The sequence below is a fragment of the Calidris pugnax genome, unplaced genomic scaffold, assembly GCF_001431845.1.
Source record: "Calidris pugnax isolate Ruff unplaced genomic scaffold, ASM143184v1 scaffold111, whole genome shotgun sequence".
NCBI classification, from domain to species: Eukaryota; Metazoa; Chordata; class Aves; order Charadriiformes; family Scolopacidae; genus Calidris; species Calidris pugnax.
In genome coordinates, this window is record NW_015090872.1 from 1,718,297 (window position 1) to 1,738,417 (window position 20,121).

General features: G+C 40.7%; 2 protein-coding genes across 2 annotated transcripts in view; both read right to left on the reverse strand.

Moving 5' to 3' along the window:
* Positions 1 to 265, reverse strand: part of LOC106890150 (cuticle collagen 8-like) — a 643-nt gene extending 378 nt beyond the window's left edge. The window contains exon 1 of the mRNA XM_014945767.1: positions 23 to 265. Within this exon, the coding sequence (XP_014801253.1) occupies positions 23 to 265 (243 nt within the window). The remainder of the gene's footprint in view (positions 1 to 22) is intronic.
* Positions 266 to 11,826: 11,561 nt separating this feature from the next.
* RSRC1 (arginine/serine-rich coiled-coil 1) overlaps positions 11,827 to 20,121 on the reverse strand; it is a 187,837-nt gene continuing 179,542 nt past the window's right edge. The window contains exons 8-10 of the mRNA XM_014945888.1: positions 14,108 to 14,214; positions 13,028 to 13,174; positions 11,827 to 12,075 (exon numbers count right to left, since the gene is read on the reverse strand). Of these exons, the coding sequence (XP_014801374.1) occupies positions 11,983 to 12,075; positions 13,028 to 13,174; positions 14,108 to 14,214 (347 nt within the window). The 3' untranslated portion in view covers positions 11,827 to 11,982. The remainder of the gene's footprint in view (positions 12,076 to 13,027; positions 13,175 to 14,107; positions 14,215 to 20,121) is intronic.

Below are 20,121 nucleotides of genomic sequence, written 5' to 3' on the forward strand. Positions count from 1 at the left end.
GGCCCGGTGCGGCTTGGTGGGGTGCAGGCCCCGCCGGGGAGCAAGCCCGGCCTCCACCCCGACTCCTGTCAGGCGTTTGGCCGCTGCCGCCCGCTGCCCCGTCCTTAGCAATTTGAAAAAGAATTATTATATTTTTTCCAGTAGGTGGCAGTAAAATAAAGCGACCGTGTTGTGCGAGGCGGGCTGCCTCCCCTGAGCGGGAGCCTTTGGGAGAGCAACGGCACCTCAGTGGCACGCACCAACGGCCTGCGCGAAAAGCAGCCATAAATAGCTGTTCCAGCGAAATATAGCAGCGAGGAAAAACGGAGGCCGGGATGGAGGAAGGATATCTGACCGCAGGTCCTGGCTCTGGCTGCGTGGCAGCCGGCTGTGGCTCGGGATTACCTTTCACTCCGCACCAGCTAAGCACGCACAAGGCATATCCGATTGCTGAGGCTTTAAGGTAGTTACCTCCTGGCCAGCAGTTCGTTCTGTATTGCTTAAGTGTACCAGCTTTGGGGGTGAGGCTGGTTAGGATTACTGGTTAAACAGAAAGGGAAAAAAGAGCTCTTTGTCTTCTTGGCAGGAAGAAGGAGTCCCGCGGTCGGCTGTAAAGGAGAAACCCCTCAGCAAACCCTGGTGCTAGGCATGGTTGTCAAAGAAAGGTTTCAGTAAAAGAACAGAGCAAATACCTGGGGAATGTTACCTAGGTTGCCTGAAGAGCGGAAGGGTTGTGAATGTGTATGGGTGTGTATAAGAACTGTGGTTATATAAACTTCCTTCTGATGGAGAGCAGTTTAAAAGAACCAGAGGTATAGGAATGTCACCTTCATTCTTCGTAAAATGGGATAATTGTGGGGAGAAACGTTTATGTGTTTGGAAGAATTCTCCTGATCAAAATGGCAAAGTTTCTCAGAGCTGTGAGCATGAGGATTGTTTCCTCTCTTGCCTCCCCTGCTGAGAGGCAGGTGAAGGCTCTTCCCTCCTCTCCTCACATCTCTTTCAATATCACAGTTCTTTTGGGGAAAGATAGAAAGCGTGCCCCAGATAAACAGGTGGGATTAGACAGCATTGAAGTATTTATATGGCAGTCATGAAAGTAGATCCTTCGTTCCAATAAGATCCATCATGCTGCAGAAACAGCTCTGCTGGTATTTGGCCCATAGTGGAAAACCGACATAAAAGATGAATGAACTGAGCCTGCAATATTTTTGAAAAATATCTGTAATCGGGTGAGCATTGATTTTGCTGTCTACTGATGTAGACTTCTCTTTAGATCCTAGCAAGTGGTGATATTGCAGCCTTAAGATGCACTCCCAAGTTTGAGCAGTTGTTACAGTGAAACGTTTATACTGACTGACTAGTGGGCAGGGAAGCCTGACAGAAAAAGGGTTACCCATTGATTATCCAGGTGAAGTCTGTGAACTGTTTGTACATTTCTGATGAAAGATTAGCAAATAAAACAAATCAGGCGGTAGTCATGGAAGTGAACTCTGCCGCTTTGGGGCTTTTTGTAACGAAATCTCGCGCCAGTTATGATGTTATCAAAGAACTTTTTTATTGCTTAGCGACAGAATTCAAGCTTTGTTTCAAACCACACACAAAAATATTACAAACATTGTAGTAGTAATATCATCCTCTACACTGTAGTTAGTCTTTCAACCCACAGATTTTAAAGCTCTTTAAAACTCCTCTGAAGCTGGAATGTATTCGTACTAGAAATGCAATAAGCAGTAGCTTTACCATAGTGATTAGGTCATATACAGTGCTTATTTATTAATTACTTGTCATTATATTTTGATTAATAGATGCCCTGGATCCATTTGGTTTTGCTATTATAGCAATTCATTAATATCCATGACATGGTGTGCTAGAATGTTCACTTATTACCTGCCACAAACCAGCAAAGGGAATTTTCTTTAACATAGCTCGTCAGATACAAAATTATGTGAATTCCTATCCCCCTGGAGCTTTATCTTCTCAAAATGTTTGTTTTGGTTTGGTTAACTTGTTTGCAGTCTTCTACCACAACCTAACTAGGTATTTTTTCACAGTATCTATTTACAGTTTCTGAGCACAGATACAAAACAGATTACAAATTCAGTTAGTGCCGTGGAGCCTTTGTATGAATTCAGCCTTGTAAAAACAAACCTCTTCTGTACAATGATGAAACAGAAATGTGGAGCTTTCCAACAGCTGTTCAGAGTACATCAAATCATCTAGAGTTTGCTGTTTAATTTTCTGCGGACTCCAACTCCAAAAGATGAAATTTCTTTCCAAGTCAGAGCAGATCCAGAGCTGGATTACTGTGTAGATAACTAAGCAATATGAGTTCTAGTTATTGCTAATTTTTTGGCTGCTAGTGGGAAGATGGGGCCCGTTAGAAGTGAGCTCATTATGAGAGGCTCACTAACACGATAAAGTCAGTACTCTATTTGCACAGAGTGATATCTCTAATTGCTCAGGCCTTCTTATGGTTTGTGTCTGCTTGAGTTAGATTTCTTTTGTGTAGATAAAAAGACTTCTGTAAGAAATCACCTCGGTGCTACAGCACTGTCAGTCTGGAGGGCATCTCCAATGAGATTAATGATGTCTGCCTTAATATAAGAAAACTTTGCATAAATGAGATTATGGTTTCTGCTGAAACCTGCCAACTCTTATTCATTTGCAGTAAATATTATCTTTAATTAAAAGTTTTAAGGTATCTTGTTCCTGAACTAATGAGATCTACAGTGATTTCCCTTAGGAATTAATTTATCTTCTTAATTCTTACTCAATTTGGTGATATGACTATTTAAATCTGATTCAGACTTCAGAGCTTTGTTGAACATATTCATCTAGAACAAAAGGTCATTTTGCCATATTGACGTTTTGTTGGTATTTATAATTCTCTGTTCTCTCTCAGTTCCAAAGATATGTGTTTAGGTTCCTGCCCCAAACATTTTCTGCTAACACTTCTTCACACTGAGCGGCTCTTTTCTGTAGCTATTGCACTTTGGCTTATGTTTTCTGTTCCATCCAGAGTACAAATCAATCACAGTGGCACTGAAAAAAGATCCTGATTGTGATCAACTTGTTTAGAAAAGCACAGCTATGCAAAATATGCTAAAATACGTGGAAAGCATTTGGTGCAATTGCTGAGAAATACAGAAATATTTCTGCCTTTATATCTGGGTAGTCATCACCTACAGTTTCTCTACAAGGATTATTTTTAACCAGTAGGGATGCTTAACACTTGGAGGTGAAAATTGCATTCCTGCATATGTGTTTAAATAGGCAAAGTGCCAGCCAGCAACTGGTTTATGAGAATGAGAGCCTGAACCCACTTTAAGATTGTACACCAAAGGACAATATTGCTAGCAAGATTTTACAAGATGTAATTATTATTAATAAATGACAAAGTTCCCTTGCTTTAAAAATAAATATATATAAAAATTAAAAAGTAACATTAAAAAGAAATATCCAGTTTGCATAAATAATGAGGACACTCAGGAAAAAAATTAATAAATACTCCTTAGTTCATTAGCAGGAGACTTTTCTATTGAAATCTAATCTGAATCATGAGACATCCTCTCAGTCTCTTCACTGGTGCTGAAAGATGCCAGGGCTGACATGAGTCATTTACTGATGAAGTAAATGGAGCAAGGGAGAAGTAAAATTATCTCTTGGTGTTAACCAGAGGCCTTTTTGTTCTTGTCTCTGATGAAATATATAATACCTCTTCAGAAGTACATCGTCAGCCTTAAGCAGATCAGTCAAACCATATTTTTTGTAAGATGCAGTCTGTGGAAGATTAATTCCTGCTTTTTACAGGAAGAAATTTTTGTATTTTACTATTATTCCAAATTTTTCCATTTTCCCACCCAAGAATTTGTGATAGAAAACAGTTCTGTGTACACTCTGGGCTCAGTATATCATCAGGACATATCCTTAAAATCTACTGTTCTGTCTTTGAAGCTGATTTTTAAAAAAATTACTATTATACACAGACTGCAGTAGAAACTCATGGCTGCAGGAGATTCCTAACCCTGTACTTGCAGCCCCGGTGGGTCAGAGACACGTTTTGTGGCATCAGCAGAGCGTGCACTGGGACTGGCTATATATAGAATCGTCACCCCCTTCTACAAGTTGTTGATAACCTTCCATTTATAACTTACTCGCAGACCAACTTCCTCCCATCACACACAAATTAGAGGATTATCAATAATGTATGAAGTAATAAATAATGCTTGCGTGCTGTTGTCAGGGCAACAAATATCATTTAGACTGCAAGAGAGATCCTCATTTTGTGTCAAGTATATTCAAAGTCTTCCGTATCTGTAAAGCTGCAAAGTAAAAGAATGAGATATTTTTGTGTGTGTTTCGTTGAGACAGCTGAAAGAAATGGGGCAGTGTATTCTGTTAGATTCACAGAAACATGAGAGATTGGCTCCCTCGCAAAAACCAGTATTTTATATCGTTTACTTATTTAATAGCTCCTTCAAAATATCAATATAAGCAATGTAGGAATTGCCAGATTGGATTACCTGGTAAATCTGCCTGGTGTCCAGTGTCCTATTTACGAGTTACCCTGTTTAGATGTTTTGTAAGGAGCTGCTAGATATTGCACAAGAGCTGTGTGCAGCACAGCCTGCCCGTGGCCTGTCGCACCATCGCCAGACAAACTCAGCTCCAGGGCCTGCGGGATAAGCTTTTCTTTCTTTTAAAAAGTACTTGGATGTTACTTTTCAAATCATCTATACGAGCAATAATCCATTGGAGAATTTCTAAGTTTTTGGCTTTACTTACATCTTGTAGAAATGAATTCCCGGGCTTAATTTTTCACCACGTGAAACAGCATTTCCTTTAATGAGCCCTAATTGCGCAGCCTTTCCCTCTATCTTCTTTGCTTGTTTTTGTTTAGCAGAGTGAAAACTGAGGCATGTAAATATATACATATTCTTATTCTTAAAAAAAACCCCAACATAACAAAAAAAACAAACAGTCAAGACCTGCCCCCAGTGTGAGCGTTTATCATTGATTCCAGGATTTGATCCAAAAAGAGTATTTGTTTAAATGGGCTCTGTTGCCATCATGTACAGTAACTATTGATTTAGAAAAGCTTTGGCAGGACACGTTGAAGTATTAGGGAGCAGAGGGAGTTTTGTTCCTGAGTTACTTCAGTAATTTGCAGCTATCTCATTTTGCCATTCCCAATGGCCAAACGATCAAAAAATAAATACACGTTAACGATGCTGAACTTGAACAGTCTTCCATGAGATGACATATTTATTTCTTAAATCCTGGCAACTTCTCCTCTCTCTGGCACTGGGAGGGAGAGAGGAAAAAACTTGTACTCTAGTCTCAGCACCGTGGCATCCACGAGGTGGTGTTTTTTTAGAAGATTGGGGCAAAACCAGTTGGCACTTGTGTTGATGTTTCCTTCAGCTTCCTTCCATCTGGGTGACAGCAACGCGTACAGGAGGTGGGGCGGACTCCTCCACAAACCCATACACAGGAGAAGAGACCCTGCTCCACCAGGGGCATTGCTCTCCTCACCAGAGACAGCAACAAACTGCTGAGTAAACGCAGCAAACGTATTCCTGGGGCAAAAATCTTTATCAGGTTAACGGTGAAGATTGCCAAAGTTGAGCTCAGAATTTGGCCACGGCCTCAAGCTGTAAAATCAGACCAAGGAAAATGCAAAATGTATAGCAACACACACGCAGGGCTATAAATCAGCTGAGGCACCAAGAGCTGCTTGATTTACCCAGGGCCAGCAAAAGCCAATTTCCATAGGAAACCAAAAAACAAGCTTTCCTGCTCCAGCTGGTTTGCACCAGGTGAAGCCAAATTTCTCCACCGTTTAAAAGTTGTGACCACAGTTCGGATGTTACTGTGTTTGTTCAAGTAATTGGACTAATTCAAAAGGTCTTGCCTGCCTTAGGCTCTTTGTCTCTAAAAATTCATCTTACTCGTTGAGTGGACATTATTAAAACCATATTTAAATTAGTCCTGTGGAAAACAAGTATTACATGCACAAGTTATCACAACGTTGGGTTTATACAGCTCAGAATATGGCTGGTTTCACAGGTAAAGCCAGAATTAATTGTCAGTTTTAATTGTTAAGAAGAGCTTTCACTGTTTACCTAAAGAATAAAAACCCCAGCTTTTATTACACAATTAATTTTTTAATTACATTAATTGCAGCCGCCAACTTCCAAAAGCGTAGGAAAGCGTTTAGCTCTCTTTGCCCAACTCTTGAGAAGCAGCCCAGTAGATTAAAAATAGGTCCTTTTTTTGTCTGAGCTGTTTTGGAAAAAGGCTGGTAGGGGAGGAGGCGGGGGCTGCGCCGTGCCCTGCGCTGCCGAGCAATGTCAGGGGCAAGGTTGAAGGTAATTTGAGCGGACTCAGACAATCAGCGCTCAATCCCCACTCAGTTCTGTCAGGATCAGCAGTTACTATTTAAATTTAAAATGTATCGGCGTAAATGAGGTATCCTTAACTTCTTACAGTTAAGTTCTTCTACAGGTAGGCCTGAAGATGCAGTGCAATTTCCAGAGGCTTAAGCGTATTTTTAGTGGAAGTGGCCTTTTGACAGTGTTGTTACAGAACTGATTACATTCCAGCTGCGATGCCGGCCCCGTTCCCTCTTTTGCAAAGGCAGTTTGTTATAAATTGTTTGTAAATGTCAGATAAAAGCATCGTTCTGCTGCAAGCAACTAGAGGTAGACATGTAATAACATTTACATTAATATTTTATTCAAATATGTATTCAATTCACATAGTCGCCCCACTCTGTAACTTGTATGAATACTGAAATAAGACGACAAAAATTTATAAAAAAATACTCCGGAATTGACTGGAAAGGTATCCAAAAGTGCCATTTGACATTTTTACAAATATTAGCTGTACTTAGTTGCCATTAATAGTAATTAACGAGATTTGTTTATGCCTTCCTTTCAGAACTGTAACATGGAAATCCAGCCACTGCCTCCAGAGATGTGGGGACCAGCAGCATCCCAGGAAGGTGGCCGTCCCTCCTGTCCCCCCTGGCATGCCAGGACCACCCGGGGCAACACAGACCCCAGCAGCTGGTTTAGTTGATGTGGGAGGGGAAGAATCTCCTTCCTACAAACTCCCCCAGGGACCGCACCACACCACATAGATGGTAAATATTTGGAGCTTACCTTTTCGAGCAGTAATTTTTATTTGAAAAGACGTAGATTCTAAGGCATCAGGGAACTGTGAAAGAAACTGCTCTGTCTTGTTACCCTAACTTTAGCTCTGGTTAGGAAATAAAAGGGCAAATTTAGACTCCATGCAGCTCATTTCTATGGCTTTTCTAGAGAGCCACTGATGTTCAGTGTGACGCTGCTCTGGGACGGCAGAGACATCTAGTGGGAATGAGATTTTTACAGCCACAGCTCACACCTTTTAAACTACAGCCTTTTCAAAATAGCGCATTGAAAACCTGATGCCTAAGGGCCAAAAGGCTTCTCCTACCATTGCTGTCCCTTACACCACACAGCCCCAGTCCAGCTTGTACTCCTGAAGAAGCAAAGCCACAGCCAAGTAGCCAATTTATTTTCACCTGGGTTTAAATCATGGCATAACTGTCTCCAGCTGATGAGGGGAACACCTTGATGGGGGGAGCCTGGCTGGAATCACAGCTCAGCGCTGGTTTTAGCACTCAGCTCCCTCCTTCCCTTCAGCCTCTGCTTCCTTCCAGAAAGAGTAGACGTCTCGTGTCACATCTCACCCCGGAGTGGCAATTCCAGAGTGACTCAGTGTCTAAGTCTTGCTCCCCAGCGTCACATAATCCGGCTCAGCCACTGCTGCTCTTTTTCCCTAGGGCTTAGCAAAGGAGTAAAACAAGGAGGGAGATAAAAACAGAGTAGGCAATGCTGGACTAAGTCAAAATTACAAATGGTGATTATTTTAAATTCTGGAGTAATTACTTATAGCATTACTTATTTTTACGTATCTCTACAGCCCTGTGTCGTGTGTGGATTAAGTCATGGGTTCAAGCTGATCTCTCCTGAAACAGGTTTCTTGAGTTCAAGGATATCCACTAAAAATAACTCGCTTCTTGTAACTTGACAAATGGAAAACTGTAATCATCGAGAAGGTTGGTTTTGGGTTACTGATGGGAAAATGGCCTTCAGGATCATCCAGTCCTGCTCATATCAGAGCGACTGAAGCAGAAGTAGCAAAATTTGATCTCCTAGCTGGCAGTGTTTTCTTTGATACCATTATTTTAGGAGCAAAAATCTTCCTGAAGTGATGTAACAATAATAGTCATTTAAAAACTAAACACAGCTCCTTTTCAAGGAATTCTCATCATAAAAAAAATAGTTTTGGAGATGCAGGATGACTCAAGAAATCAGAAAGGGCTAGTGAACATTTTACCTAAAAGTTATCAAATCAAAATCAGCCTGGTTTGATTTTAATTGGCAGTGGCTGTTCAGCAGGCTAAGTGAAATGAGTTTGCTAATGTAATTTCTAGGGGTAGAGGTCTTTGCTGACAGCCAGAACTCTGGATGGCTCGAGTTACAGCATTATCTTTTCACTCCTACACACCCTTCGCCTGAGTCAGATTTAAGGTAATTTGGCTTTAGGAGGAACTTAGTGTTAGAGCTGATGGTATCAGAGATGCCCCGGCACGAGCCCTGGGTGACAAACCCCTGTCCTGCTGGCTCTGCAGGCTGCACGGCACTCCCCACACCCCCGTGTTTTACTTGGATAAGCTGTTTCTTTCCCTTTTGTAATCAGGAATCCGTTCCCTTTCACTAGGAGCACGGAGCAAAGTGGAAAATATGACAAAAAATAAACTCTCCGTAGGCAAGAGTCCGAAATGCTGACTGTGACAACATCGGAAGACCTTAGAAGCAAAAACCCTAAGAAAATAGGATGCGTTTCAGTGTTTCTATGCAATAATTGTTATCGAAAGGTGTCACTTTTTTGGATCAGGAAAAGTGTGAGTTGGGAGTCAGCAGTGCATTTTCCCAGGTTAATGGTGATTCATTTGCCTATGTTGATACGGGATTCATGTCCATGTTACGACATAGTTAATTAGATTTGTATCTGGCTGGTGAGGTAACACACATTATCTTTTTCTCAAGCAAAAGGGCCCCACATGTGGAATGGTGGAACATGGATTTGGCTACAACCCATTTATAACGTGTCAGAATCTCATAAAATCATTTTAATTGGTAGGTTTGTCGAAATTCTCTTTAGTTGTGCATAGCTGGTTCCAGAGTGAAGTCTATTTGTGAGGTTGCTGCCTTCTTCCATATTTCATTTCTGATACTCAAATATCTGCCTACCTTGACAGGAAAATGAATAATTTATCACAGGATGCTGTTCAAGTAAAAGCAAAATAAGGAAATAGTTTGCACAACTTGAATCAAGAGTGCTGCAGTCTAAACATTTACACTGACAGCCCCATGGATTGGCTTTATACAACCTCTATTTTGCTCTACAAGAGCCAACGCAGTGGAACAGCGTTTATTTTTGCTGAAGGTTTAAGCTGTGGAATCAGCGAGGGCAGGTTCTTGGCAGGGCAGGGCACTGATCCAGTGTCCCTTCGATGGGGCTCAGCTCCAGAAAGCACCGAGTCTGGCTGCAAATGGATCTTGCAAAAATGCCACTCACATCTCAAGAATTTGTGTTTTGAACATTCAGCTTGGCTCATCACTTGGGCTCATCACTGACTTGCTTTAGGCGTCTTCAGAAATCTGTATTGCATGAACTTGCGGGTTTGTACCAACAAGGACAGTACATTTTCTAATTTGTAACAGATAGCATCTAGGTAAAAACTCCATCCCCACAATTCCTTCATCTCCCAAAACCAGTAACTTCAGAAACTTCATGTTTGCATCATGAATGTTCAAAGAAAGGATTGAGAGAGGGTGACAGAATATAGGGCCTAAACCAGAAAAGCCCAATTCTTCAATCAAGTGTTTCCACAGAGACACCGGGGCAATAAACAAGTTTTGTATTTCATGAAGGCTACTGAGTTCTGAACAAGTATTTATTGGTTATTATCACTAATCTGCAAGTGGAACTATAAAAATCAACTTCATCATGATTTGCTCCATGTTTCAAATTACGTTTGGCATATTTCAGTATGTATTTCTATTCAGTTCAGATTACCTAAATGCTATTTCCATTTTCGTTTCAGATCTTTCTCTGAATTCTCCTCCAGCTTGGACTTGCTGGACAAATTCAGTTTTTGATTGATAAGCAATAGTAGGTACACTCTACTGTTACTAAGTCTTACTTACTTATAATAGACCAGTTTGTAGAATTTTTTAATATCCTATAGGGTTGTGAATTACATAAAAGGACTCATTTTGCCATAAAAATACCAAAATTATCCACCATAATGTGTGAAAAAGAGGAATTTACACCTGCACCTTATACAGAGATTAAATAATTTTTATTTACTATGAAAGAAACACAGAAGGAGATTAGAAAACAGAGCAATGACAAATATTTACCATTTGAAAATGCTGAAATGAAACAAGGGAAACAATTTCTTGTCCACTTTTTGCTGCAGACAAGGTAGTCTGGAAACCCAGATAGTCATTTTGATGCAGGACCAAGTAAAACTAACACTGTTCACAAAGAAAAAGTAAAAATGTGTTAGAATGCAGATTTAATACATCTTCCTTTTCCATCAGTCATAATAAAATAAGACAACCAAAGTGCACTTCCCGAATGACCCTCTATTTTTTTTTCGCCACAGATCTGAGAACAAGGAAAAGTAACACTAAATGAATTTCCCCAGGAAAGCTGATTTGGGTAATTCCCAGTGAGGTGTGTCCGGAGGTGGGGGCTCAGTTTAGTCCTCTGCTTATTTAACAGTTTTCTCACCACGTTGCTGGGTACCTCAGACGAAATACGTTTGTATTTTGGTTGATCTCTGGCATTTAATTGGATGATGGACAGATTTTTTTTGTAAGTATACTCAGGATAAATTTGATATGTTCAAATAGGTCTAATCTTTTATAGTCTTTAAAGTCAAACCTGGACAAACAGAAGCTTCATAGACTGGAAACAGTCCCTCTATACAGAAACAGGTATGTCATTAGTCTTGTTCAACAAAGGTCTGTACTATTACGTGCAGTAATATTTATTCCCCATTAATAATATTGATTTATTATTTCCCATTAAGAGTTCATAGAAAGCTATCTTTCCCAGATTATCAAACATTTTAATGGGCTTAAAATTGCTCAGAAAGTAATATTTCTTGAAACCTGCTGAAAACTTTAAAAATATGTTCAAAAGGATAACGTGACTTTTTCTTTACATCTCCTCCCGGAAGCTGACAGCGGTGGGGAGATGTTGAAGGAAATGTAAAACATTTCCTTCCACTGCAGCCCACCCGAAGCGAGGAAGCAGGCAGAGGCTGGAGCAGGCGGCTGAAGGCATTCATTTAGAAGAGCCCCTCAGCAAGGAGGCTGTGCACAGATGTTTGGGATTCAAAAGCTGCTCCCGTAACGCGGAGCGGAAGGAAGAAGAGATAACAGAGATACCGTTTGCCCCGAATCCTCCTCCAGCTGCAGAGGATGGAATGGCCCAGGGTGCTATCCCTTGTGCTCTACTGTCTGAGCGCCGGTAAATCTGAACTTTCTTTGACAGTCTTATTTTTCCATTTATCTTTAAACTGCTACATGGTTATATATCTATTTTGGATTGGAAGGTATAACATTACGTCTCCTTGGGCTGTCAGGTTTTTTGCACCCCAGAGGAATTCAGTACAAAAAAAGAAAATTACACTGCTCTGATAGCCTTCCCATCTCCAGCGGGTAGCTCAGGGATGCAGGTCACCCAGCAATGAGTGCAGGAAAATAAACGGAGGATAGAACATTCTTGTTTATTCAGATGAAATATTTATTCTCTGTACAACGCACGCCGAGTATTAAAATCCCCTCAAAAGAGAAAAAGAAAGCAATTTAATGGTAGGATTTCTTAGCATTCATGGAGAACCAGCATGGGATGGTCACAGCAGTTTGCTCAGGCCACCGGACTGCCCATCAGCCTCTCCTGCCGCAGAGCAATCAGCCGCTGGAACCACTTCTCTTCTGCTTCTGCCTTCTCGATAAACAGCTAAGGGACAAGGGGGAGAGGAAGAAAAGCAGGGACAACTCATTAACTTTCTCTTCATTTGTTCCAATCTGTTGAAATATGTGTTGATTTTTTCAGTGCCCAAAGCAGATTTCAGTGCCCAAAGCAAAAGCCCAGCTGCACAGGGGTGTTAAAATTCAGCGGTGGTATAAATACAGTAGTAAAAGTAGAGACTTTTAATAAGCCAACATCTTTAAGCCAAGATGTTCCAATTTCAGTCTCCTCCTCAAACAGCACGTTCCTCATATCACACAGGTCTTGATCTTTGTTCTCTATGTTCATCATACAGAACTGTTTGTTTACTTCAAGTAGTTTTTAACTCACTAATTCTTAAAAAAACCTCTACTGTAAGTACTCCTATTTCCAATTACAAGTGCTCACAAAGGAATTTGCATTTAGTATAGCCACAATGATTTAAAACTTTCTTAAATTTGTCACGTACTTAAAGCTTTACGATTTGGCAAAGTGGGCAAGTTCTGAGTCTTCTACCAGGTTTCCAACCACATAGAATCATAGAATCATAGAATCACTGAGGTTGGAAGAGACCCTTGGGATCATCGAGTCCAACCATCTACCCTACTCTACAAAGTCCTCCCCTACACCATGTCCCTTAGCATAAACCAAAAGCAATCTTTCCTGAATTTTGGTTGAACAGGATCTTAAATTCCCCTGCATTAAATTACTTTGACATAAAATTCGTTTGCAACTCTAAAACTACATCACTGGTGAACTACTTCTGCTGTAATTATTCTCCACTGGATGATGTGAGGAGTGCGATCCTCTTTGAGCCAATGAGCGACCCATCAGTTAACGGTCTTCAGACCACAGATGATTTGATGAGCAGCACAGCAAAATGGTTGTTGGGTCACACGAACCCGCTCTCATTCAATGGGCTGTGGTGTTTGAAAGATGAATTAAATATTGGCACACTTACGTTTGGATGTGCTAAAGAATTATCATCTTGGTATTTGATGGCAGTAGGAATATTGGCAGGTGGTGGTTCTTTTTCAGGAGCAGATGCATCAGCAGGTCCTGCTCCGATAGTTACAGGTTCGTACTGTAGCTCAGGAGGCTCTGCTGACTAAAAAGAAAGAAACACATCTGATATCTCATCCTCAAACCCCCAAGCGTGGCAGCACCTTAACCCAGCATTAAGCGTCCTTCCCACTGCAACAGGTGCCCGTGGAAGGATCCTCATGCAAATACTTCTCAGCGTGCTTGGTGGGACACACTGGACGTGGACTAATGTCCAGACTAAACACATGAAGTGGGAAAAAAGGTATTGCCAAAGGTAATGAGAGAGTTTGCGGAACAGTAGAATTAGTGTTTGGGATCACTTTCTGAAGAAGCTGCATGAACTTCTCAGAGACTTCTGGAAAAGGCAAGAAAATGCATGTTCTGGGGGAAACAAACAGTGATAATTCAAAACACCTCACCATTAGATGGGAAAACTCAGCCAGCCTTTGCTTGCCTGCTCCCAAAGACAAAAGCATCCCAGTTCCCTAGAAAACTTGGCAGCCAAAACGTAGGCAAAATTCTGAAACCTGGATGAATCGCATGAGGTTTTTGGAAAGCTGTCTGAAAACTATGCCCTTTTGTTTCAGGGAGTAAGTACAATCTTGAAGTCTGACTTCAGTTAAGCAGAATTAAAAATACAGATCTCTACCTTTTAATTACAATGTAAATGTCTGATTACTTTTGGATTTCAATTCTTCTGCTTTTCCTAAGAAAAAAAAAAATCTTCATTTTTTAATATGATTTTTAAAGAATTTTTAAAAATCAGAGTTGCTCAGCATAGGTAGAACATACTGTCAAAACAGCTGATTTAAGTGAAATTCTTACACATTCAAATGTATCCTTCCTTGAACTCCACACCACTTACACAGGAGAGTCGCTGGTGGGATTTAGGATTGTCAACACTGATGCTCGTTCATCAATGGAAACTCTATTAATAGCGCAGCTTCCACCTGACTTTGAAAGGATTATGCACCACGAAAGGATATTGAAAACTTACCTTTTTGACTTCTTTACTTGATCTGAATGTCTGTGGAACAAAGGAGTCACTTTCAATAGCTTCAATTTCCTTTACTCGTTTCACTTGCTCCACGAGGGTGGCTTGGTCTACAAAGAGAAGGTGTAATGTCAGGATACGTTAGTGTAAGCCCACAATAAATGCCGTGTCTAAGCAATGCCTTGAATATATTTTACAACAGTACATACCAGGAAAAAAAAAGTAATGCAGCCTAAAATACTCTTTTACGAAGAAAAACTTTCTCCTTTAGTAAAAATTACAACAGTGAGTTGGCCATTATTGTTCAACGGATGATATCATTCAAGATGCTAACTTAAGAATTTGCCAGAGGTGTCCTTGCAGGACAACTGCTAGGTTTATGGCACGAGGATTTCCTAAAGAAGTTAAGGTTTTGGTGACAGTGCAGACAACTCAGTGGAGCATCATCTGTATGACCTTCTGCTTGTATGGAGGTGAATTTGGCTTCTGCTGCAGATGTCCCAAGAGATGTGCCATCATCTTCATGGCAAGCTAAGTGATTAGTTTGGCAGTAAGAGTTACATCGTTAGGTGAATTTGACAAAAAGAAAATCTTACAATTTGGTAATAAAATATTCCTAACATACACACTAAATATTCTGTGCTCATATGATTTGTAGGTGACAGATTTTCAGTGATTTAATGAAATGAGTAAAATTGCTTCTTTGTTGTACTGTGAGGTCTTACAATGCACATGTATTTAACAAGATATATTTGAATCCCAGGCTGAGCAGCTCCTGCCAACCTTGGTATGAGCTGCCCTAAACACGCAACGGGGCTGCTGTCGGGTGGGCTTTGCTCGTTCTTCCTCCCCTCAACCAGACAATCTTCTGGGTAGATGAGACTGGTAGGAAGCTCAGAGCACCATGCACAGGCTCATCCAGTGCAAACACTCTTCTAACATTTGTTTTTAAAAGGTTTCTTACTGGTGGGCTTGATGAGCTCATGAGTCACAGTATCATGGTCTCGAGTAACAAAGTACAAAGGAAATTGCCAAAAAGTTGAGGATAAAGCAGCTTAGGATAAAACATTGCTGTTTCTTTCAGGTACCTGAGGTTTGATCAAAAAATTAATGAATACTCAAGAATACTTTAAATATTATATAAAATGCAAATTTAAATAAAAGTGCAGTTGTAATTATATATTTGTAGTACATTCATATGTATGTCTAGAAGATTAAATTTCTTGTTCTAAAGAAACCAACGTGTATTTGAAGTCATAAAACTCCTTCCAGACCAAAAGAGCTTGCAGAATTATTCAGAAACTTGGAAGGACTGAACTGTTTCCCTGTATACAAAATTCTAAGTCCAAATTCACCTAGATATGTACATATACTGCAAAATACTTTCTCTTTTGCACAACAAAAAAAAAGAAATGCAAAGTCTGTAATGACTAAACAATGGAAACTCATTTCAGTCTATTAATGACAAGTAAGTGGAGCTTCAGGTGAGCCAATAAACTAATGGCAGCACAGAAACACTCCTGGAATGGACGTGCCCACACCAAATTAACAACCTTATCTTTTATCAACAGGTTGTACCACAAATCTGTTTTCTTTTCAGGCAGAATGACTTATTCATTACGGAACATCTGACACAAAAGTATTTGCTTTACTGTCTGTTTCACTTTCTGCTTCTCCTGATTCACAGTTCAGTTCATTTTCCTTATCTACTTGTATATCTAACTGCAGTGACAAGCAAATCTAGGATTCTGCTAACTGCAGGCTTTGGTTTGCAATTTTAACCAATTTAATCTTCATCTTATTTACTTATGAAAACTATTTTCTTTATACACAGTACATTGGGGCTGGTGTGAAACAGTGGAGGTGCTCTGTTAGAGAGCAGTGGGCAGGTTTTGCTGGGAGCAGCAATTATAAAATGGGGAAGGCAGACAACAGATAGGAAGAGATGTAACTTTCCAGCAACAAACAAGAACCTGCCCTGTGGCTTCAAAATTTATTTGGGAATATTTTCCTCTCTATGGATATGATGAACAGAAAAATCAGGAACATGCTAACTATTTCTGGATGTGTTAAACGTGCAGAAAGTCAAATATGTCAGTTGCTGAGCCTGGGTGACCACTTACAGCCCCCCCGACTGCTTCTCCTGGAGAACTCCCACCTCAGGAGCTTGGCTGAAGGCAGGCAGAGGTCTGCAGCCGGTGGGACACGGGCGGGAGCAGTGATGTGGGGTGTCCTCAGGGAAGGGGGGGGGCAGAACCAGGTGGGACAGGGGCAGAGACACCGCAGCTCCTTGCACGGCCAACTTCACAGCCCTGGGAGGGTGTCGGGGAAGCCTCGGTAAAGCTTCAGCTTTGGCAAGGCTTAGGACGAGAGCTGCACTACAGCAAGTGCATGAGTGCATCTTTAAACCTGAATATTTTGAATTTAGAAGGAAAAAAATCACTTACTTAGAATTAAATTTGTCTTTAGAAGTTCTGTCGCCTTGCTGCTAAAGTCTTCTTTATAAAAAACAGATTCCTAAAGATCCCATAGGAAGTATAAAAACAAATATACTAATGCCCTACTAGAGAGAGTAAATCATAATTCATCAAGCTCCTGGGTAGATCCCAGTCTGCGGATAAATAAAGGACTGTTCCATGTCCCTGGCAGTCACAGTGTTAAAACCAGGGATCAGAGGAAATTTGTCTTTAGAAGTTCCATCACCTTGCTGCTAAAGTCTTCTTTTTAAAAAACAGATTCCTAAAGATCCCATAGGAAGTATAAAAACAAATATACTAATGCCCTACTAGAGAGAGTAAATCTTAATTCATCAAGCTCCTGGGTAGATCCCAGTCTGCGGATAAATAAAGGACTGTTCCATGTCCCTGGCAGTCACAGTGTTAAAACCAGGGATCACAGAAAGGCAGGTGAACATAGATTTCAAATCAGTTGCTCAATTCTTATTTCACAAAAGCTTTGGTCAGTTCCCAGCCTGTTACAGTATCTTACATGAATCTTACACAAACCTATAGAAATGACAAATTATTAAGGGGGCAAAAATCACTAAATGTTCAGAATTACATCAGTGACATTAACTTGGGGAAAATGGACTGGAGGAAGCATAACCCATTAGCGCATGATTTTTTTGACAAACACATTATTGGTAGATAAAACGACTTCCATATGTTGTTTGTCAGATGTCAGTAGAAAGGATATGTATTTCATAGTAAAATCAAAAATAATGGAGTCAGAAAGCTAAGAGGCTACAGACAAAAAAAAAATCAATACTAACTCATTGCACAGCAAGTCATTTTACCGTGTTATAGCGAAAAAAATAGACTAAATCTTGTATTAGGGCTTGTTGAGGCCATTTTTTTATAGAAGCAGCACAACTCCTGTTCCTGTCACCACCCTCCCTGGTGACACGTGGCCGGAGAACCCCCCCAGGAACCGGGGGCAGCCTGTGCCCAGCCCAGCCCCACCAAAGGTTTGACACTTCCCTTCTGTATTCACATCTATTCACCTCTTCCCATATAGAGAGAAATATATATATCTACCTATACACACATCTCTTATAGCTGCTGTTTTCATATTGAATTAGTCTGTATTAGCAGTAAGTTGAAATGCCACTTTGGAAATAAAATATGTATTAATCCTTCAGATGCCATCCAAAAATTTCACACACACGATAATCAGAAACACCAGAGAATCAGATAAAAGAAAAAGTAACTTTTCTGCAAGGTCCGTGTGGAATATTCCCATTTCTTTGCTTATTTCTAAAGACAAAACTGGTGATGAAGCCCACTAGGAATTTAACAACCATTGAAACAGAAGCATTAAGTGACTAATAGAATCTTGTGAAAGACCCATTAAATAAAAACATATTTTAAATATTTCTTGTATAATCTTTAGGTGTAAAATGCTTGCTGGATTCATTGCTCATCTACGATCCTGCCCATGAAAATGAACGCGTGCCTTTAGCTAAAGAGTTTTCTTTCAAGTGGCTCTAACTTAAGAATCAAAGAAATGACATAATAAACCTAAAATATTGCTCAGAATATATGTTTCTTCATATTTGACCAATTATATTTAACAGGATGTAGCTGGTTAATTTAACTGACCCATTTAAAATATAATACATGTTAAGAATATGCTTGGAAATACTTTCACAAACTGCCCCCAGGCCCCCCATGGCAGGGGAGTTGGAACTACGTGATCCTTAAGGTCCCTTCCAACCCAACTATTATCTGAATAAGTTGCTGTTCTTTCTGCTCTTTTGTCCATGAGTTGAGGATTAAAAGAAGAAAACACAAATAGGCACCAGACTAAACAAACCAACTAAAGAGGAAAATATTTTCCCCTTCATCCCATTTTATTTAGGGTTTGCTGAGGTGATACTGCCTAATTTTTACACAGCTGTATATATATCTCTCTATAACTGTATGGATACAGTAACAACTGCATTATAGACCTCTCTGGTTTTTCACCAGAACTGTGGTTTTTCACATGCCCGGTGCTATTTAATTGCTTCCTGTTTTTACTTAAGCTGTGCAAAGTGACATATCAAAGAAAAATGAAGTTTTCATCCAGCCAATTTGCAGCGGAAGAGACAAAAACCTACATGGCTCTGAGACATGATGTCTTCTATAGTGTGTCCCACTGAAATATTTATATTAAATAAAATGAAAGCACGAGGAGGAGGAGGAGGAAAAATCCAGCAGGACGGGTGGGATTCGCTTCACTTTCATCACCTCTAGACTTTATAAAACTTGTAAATGTGTTTTGGGGGGTTTCTAATCTTTTGAAACCCTCAAATCTTATCTCTGTGCAGGAGACAATTAGCAGCAGCTAATGAGGGCTGTCCCCTGGCACAGGTATTTGCAGAGCGTGACCTCCAGTCCCAACACCGGTGCCGATGTCCGGGGATGCCCAGGGGATCACGGGCAGAGGCGGGTGCAGAACCTCACCGGTGGCCACCAGCCATGGTGGGGCTGGAGACCTTCACCACTACAATCATTTCACTGAAAACCGGAGCAAATCAGCCAAGAAATTAATTAATCCCACAAGTTTTGCATTCCCCCCTTCTTGCCCTGCTCGGGAGTCCCTTCTGGCTCCCACCCTGGGATGTGGTGGGACGCTGAGGCTGAAGGCTGAGGCTGAAGACCACTTCACCCTGGCTTTCCTCCCCGGGAGCCTCCAGCCCGGCAGAGCCAGCCGTTAGAGGGAGGCACCACCACGCTCAACGCCGGCCGCGGCCCGCCTTTGTCTCAGCCCTTTGGAAAATCTTGGATTTTCCCTGAGGATGCCCCCAGCCCAGCGGGGCGTGCAGCCAGGGGGGGAAAATTCAGGATTATTCGTTTCCAAACTGCCTCTTCCCTCCAACAGCTTTAAGTCCTGATCAAACCTGCCCGACGCCGCTGACGTCTCCCCATCCCCTTCGCGCTGTCAAAGCGCCGTTTCGACACTTGGCCACACTGTTTCCCAGCTGTTGAGATTTCCCAAGAAAGAACTTTTCCCAGCCAAACTTGCAGAAACAATAAAACATCCGCCAAAAGGAGCCACTGCGGCCAGAGAAAGTTTTTTTTACTGTTAATTTGTATTCTTCAAGCTTAATTGTAAGTACGCTGGTGTTACAATTATAATGTATTAAAATAGCATATTGTAAGTACTCCACTTACTAGAGAGTACCAGAGTACTTACAACGTGCTATTTAAATACATTATAATTATAACTTAGCTTTCACAGTCTGGACACTAATATGTTTTTCTTTAAAAAGAATTGGGTATAAAAATAAATATAATATTGGGTAAAAAACCAAGCAGAAGACACGGTGGTAAACTTTAGCAATTGAGTTCTGAATTTAAGAATATTTAAGCAATTCAGGAACATTTTGATTCCTGCTCTAGCCACGCATTTAACCCTGCGTTCAGGTTACCTCCACCGCTGCGCTTTTCATACTTTTTCCCATTTTGAGGCAATTTAGGGTCTTTTTGACAATACTCCAGGAAAAAGTCAAACTCGGCTAATAAAGTGCTAGG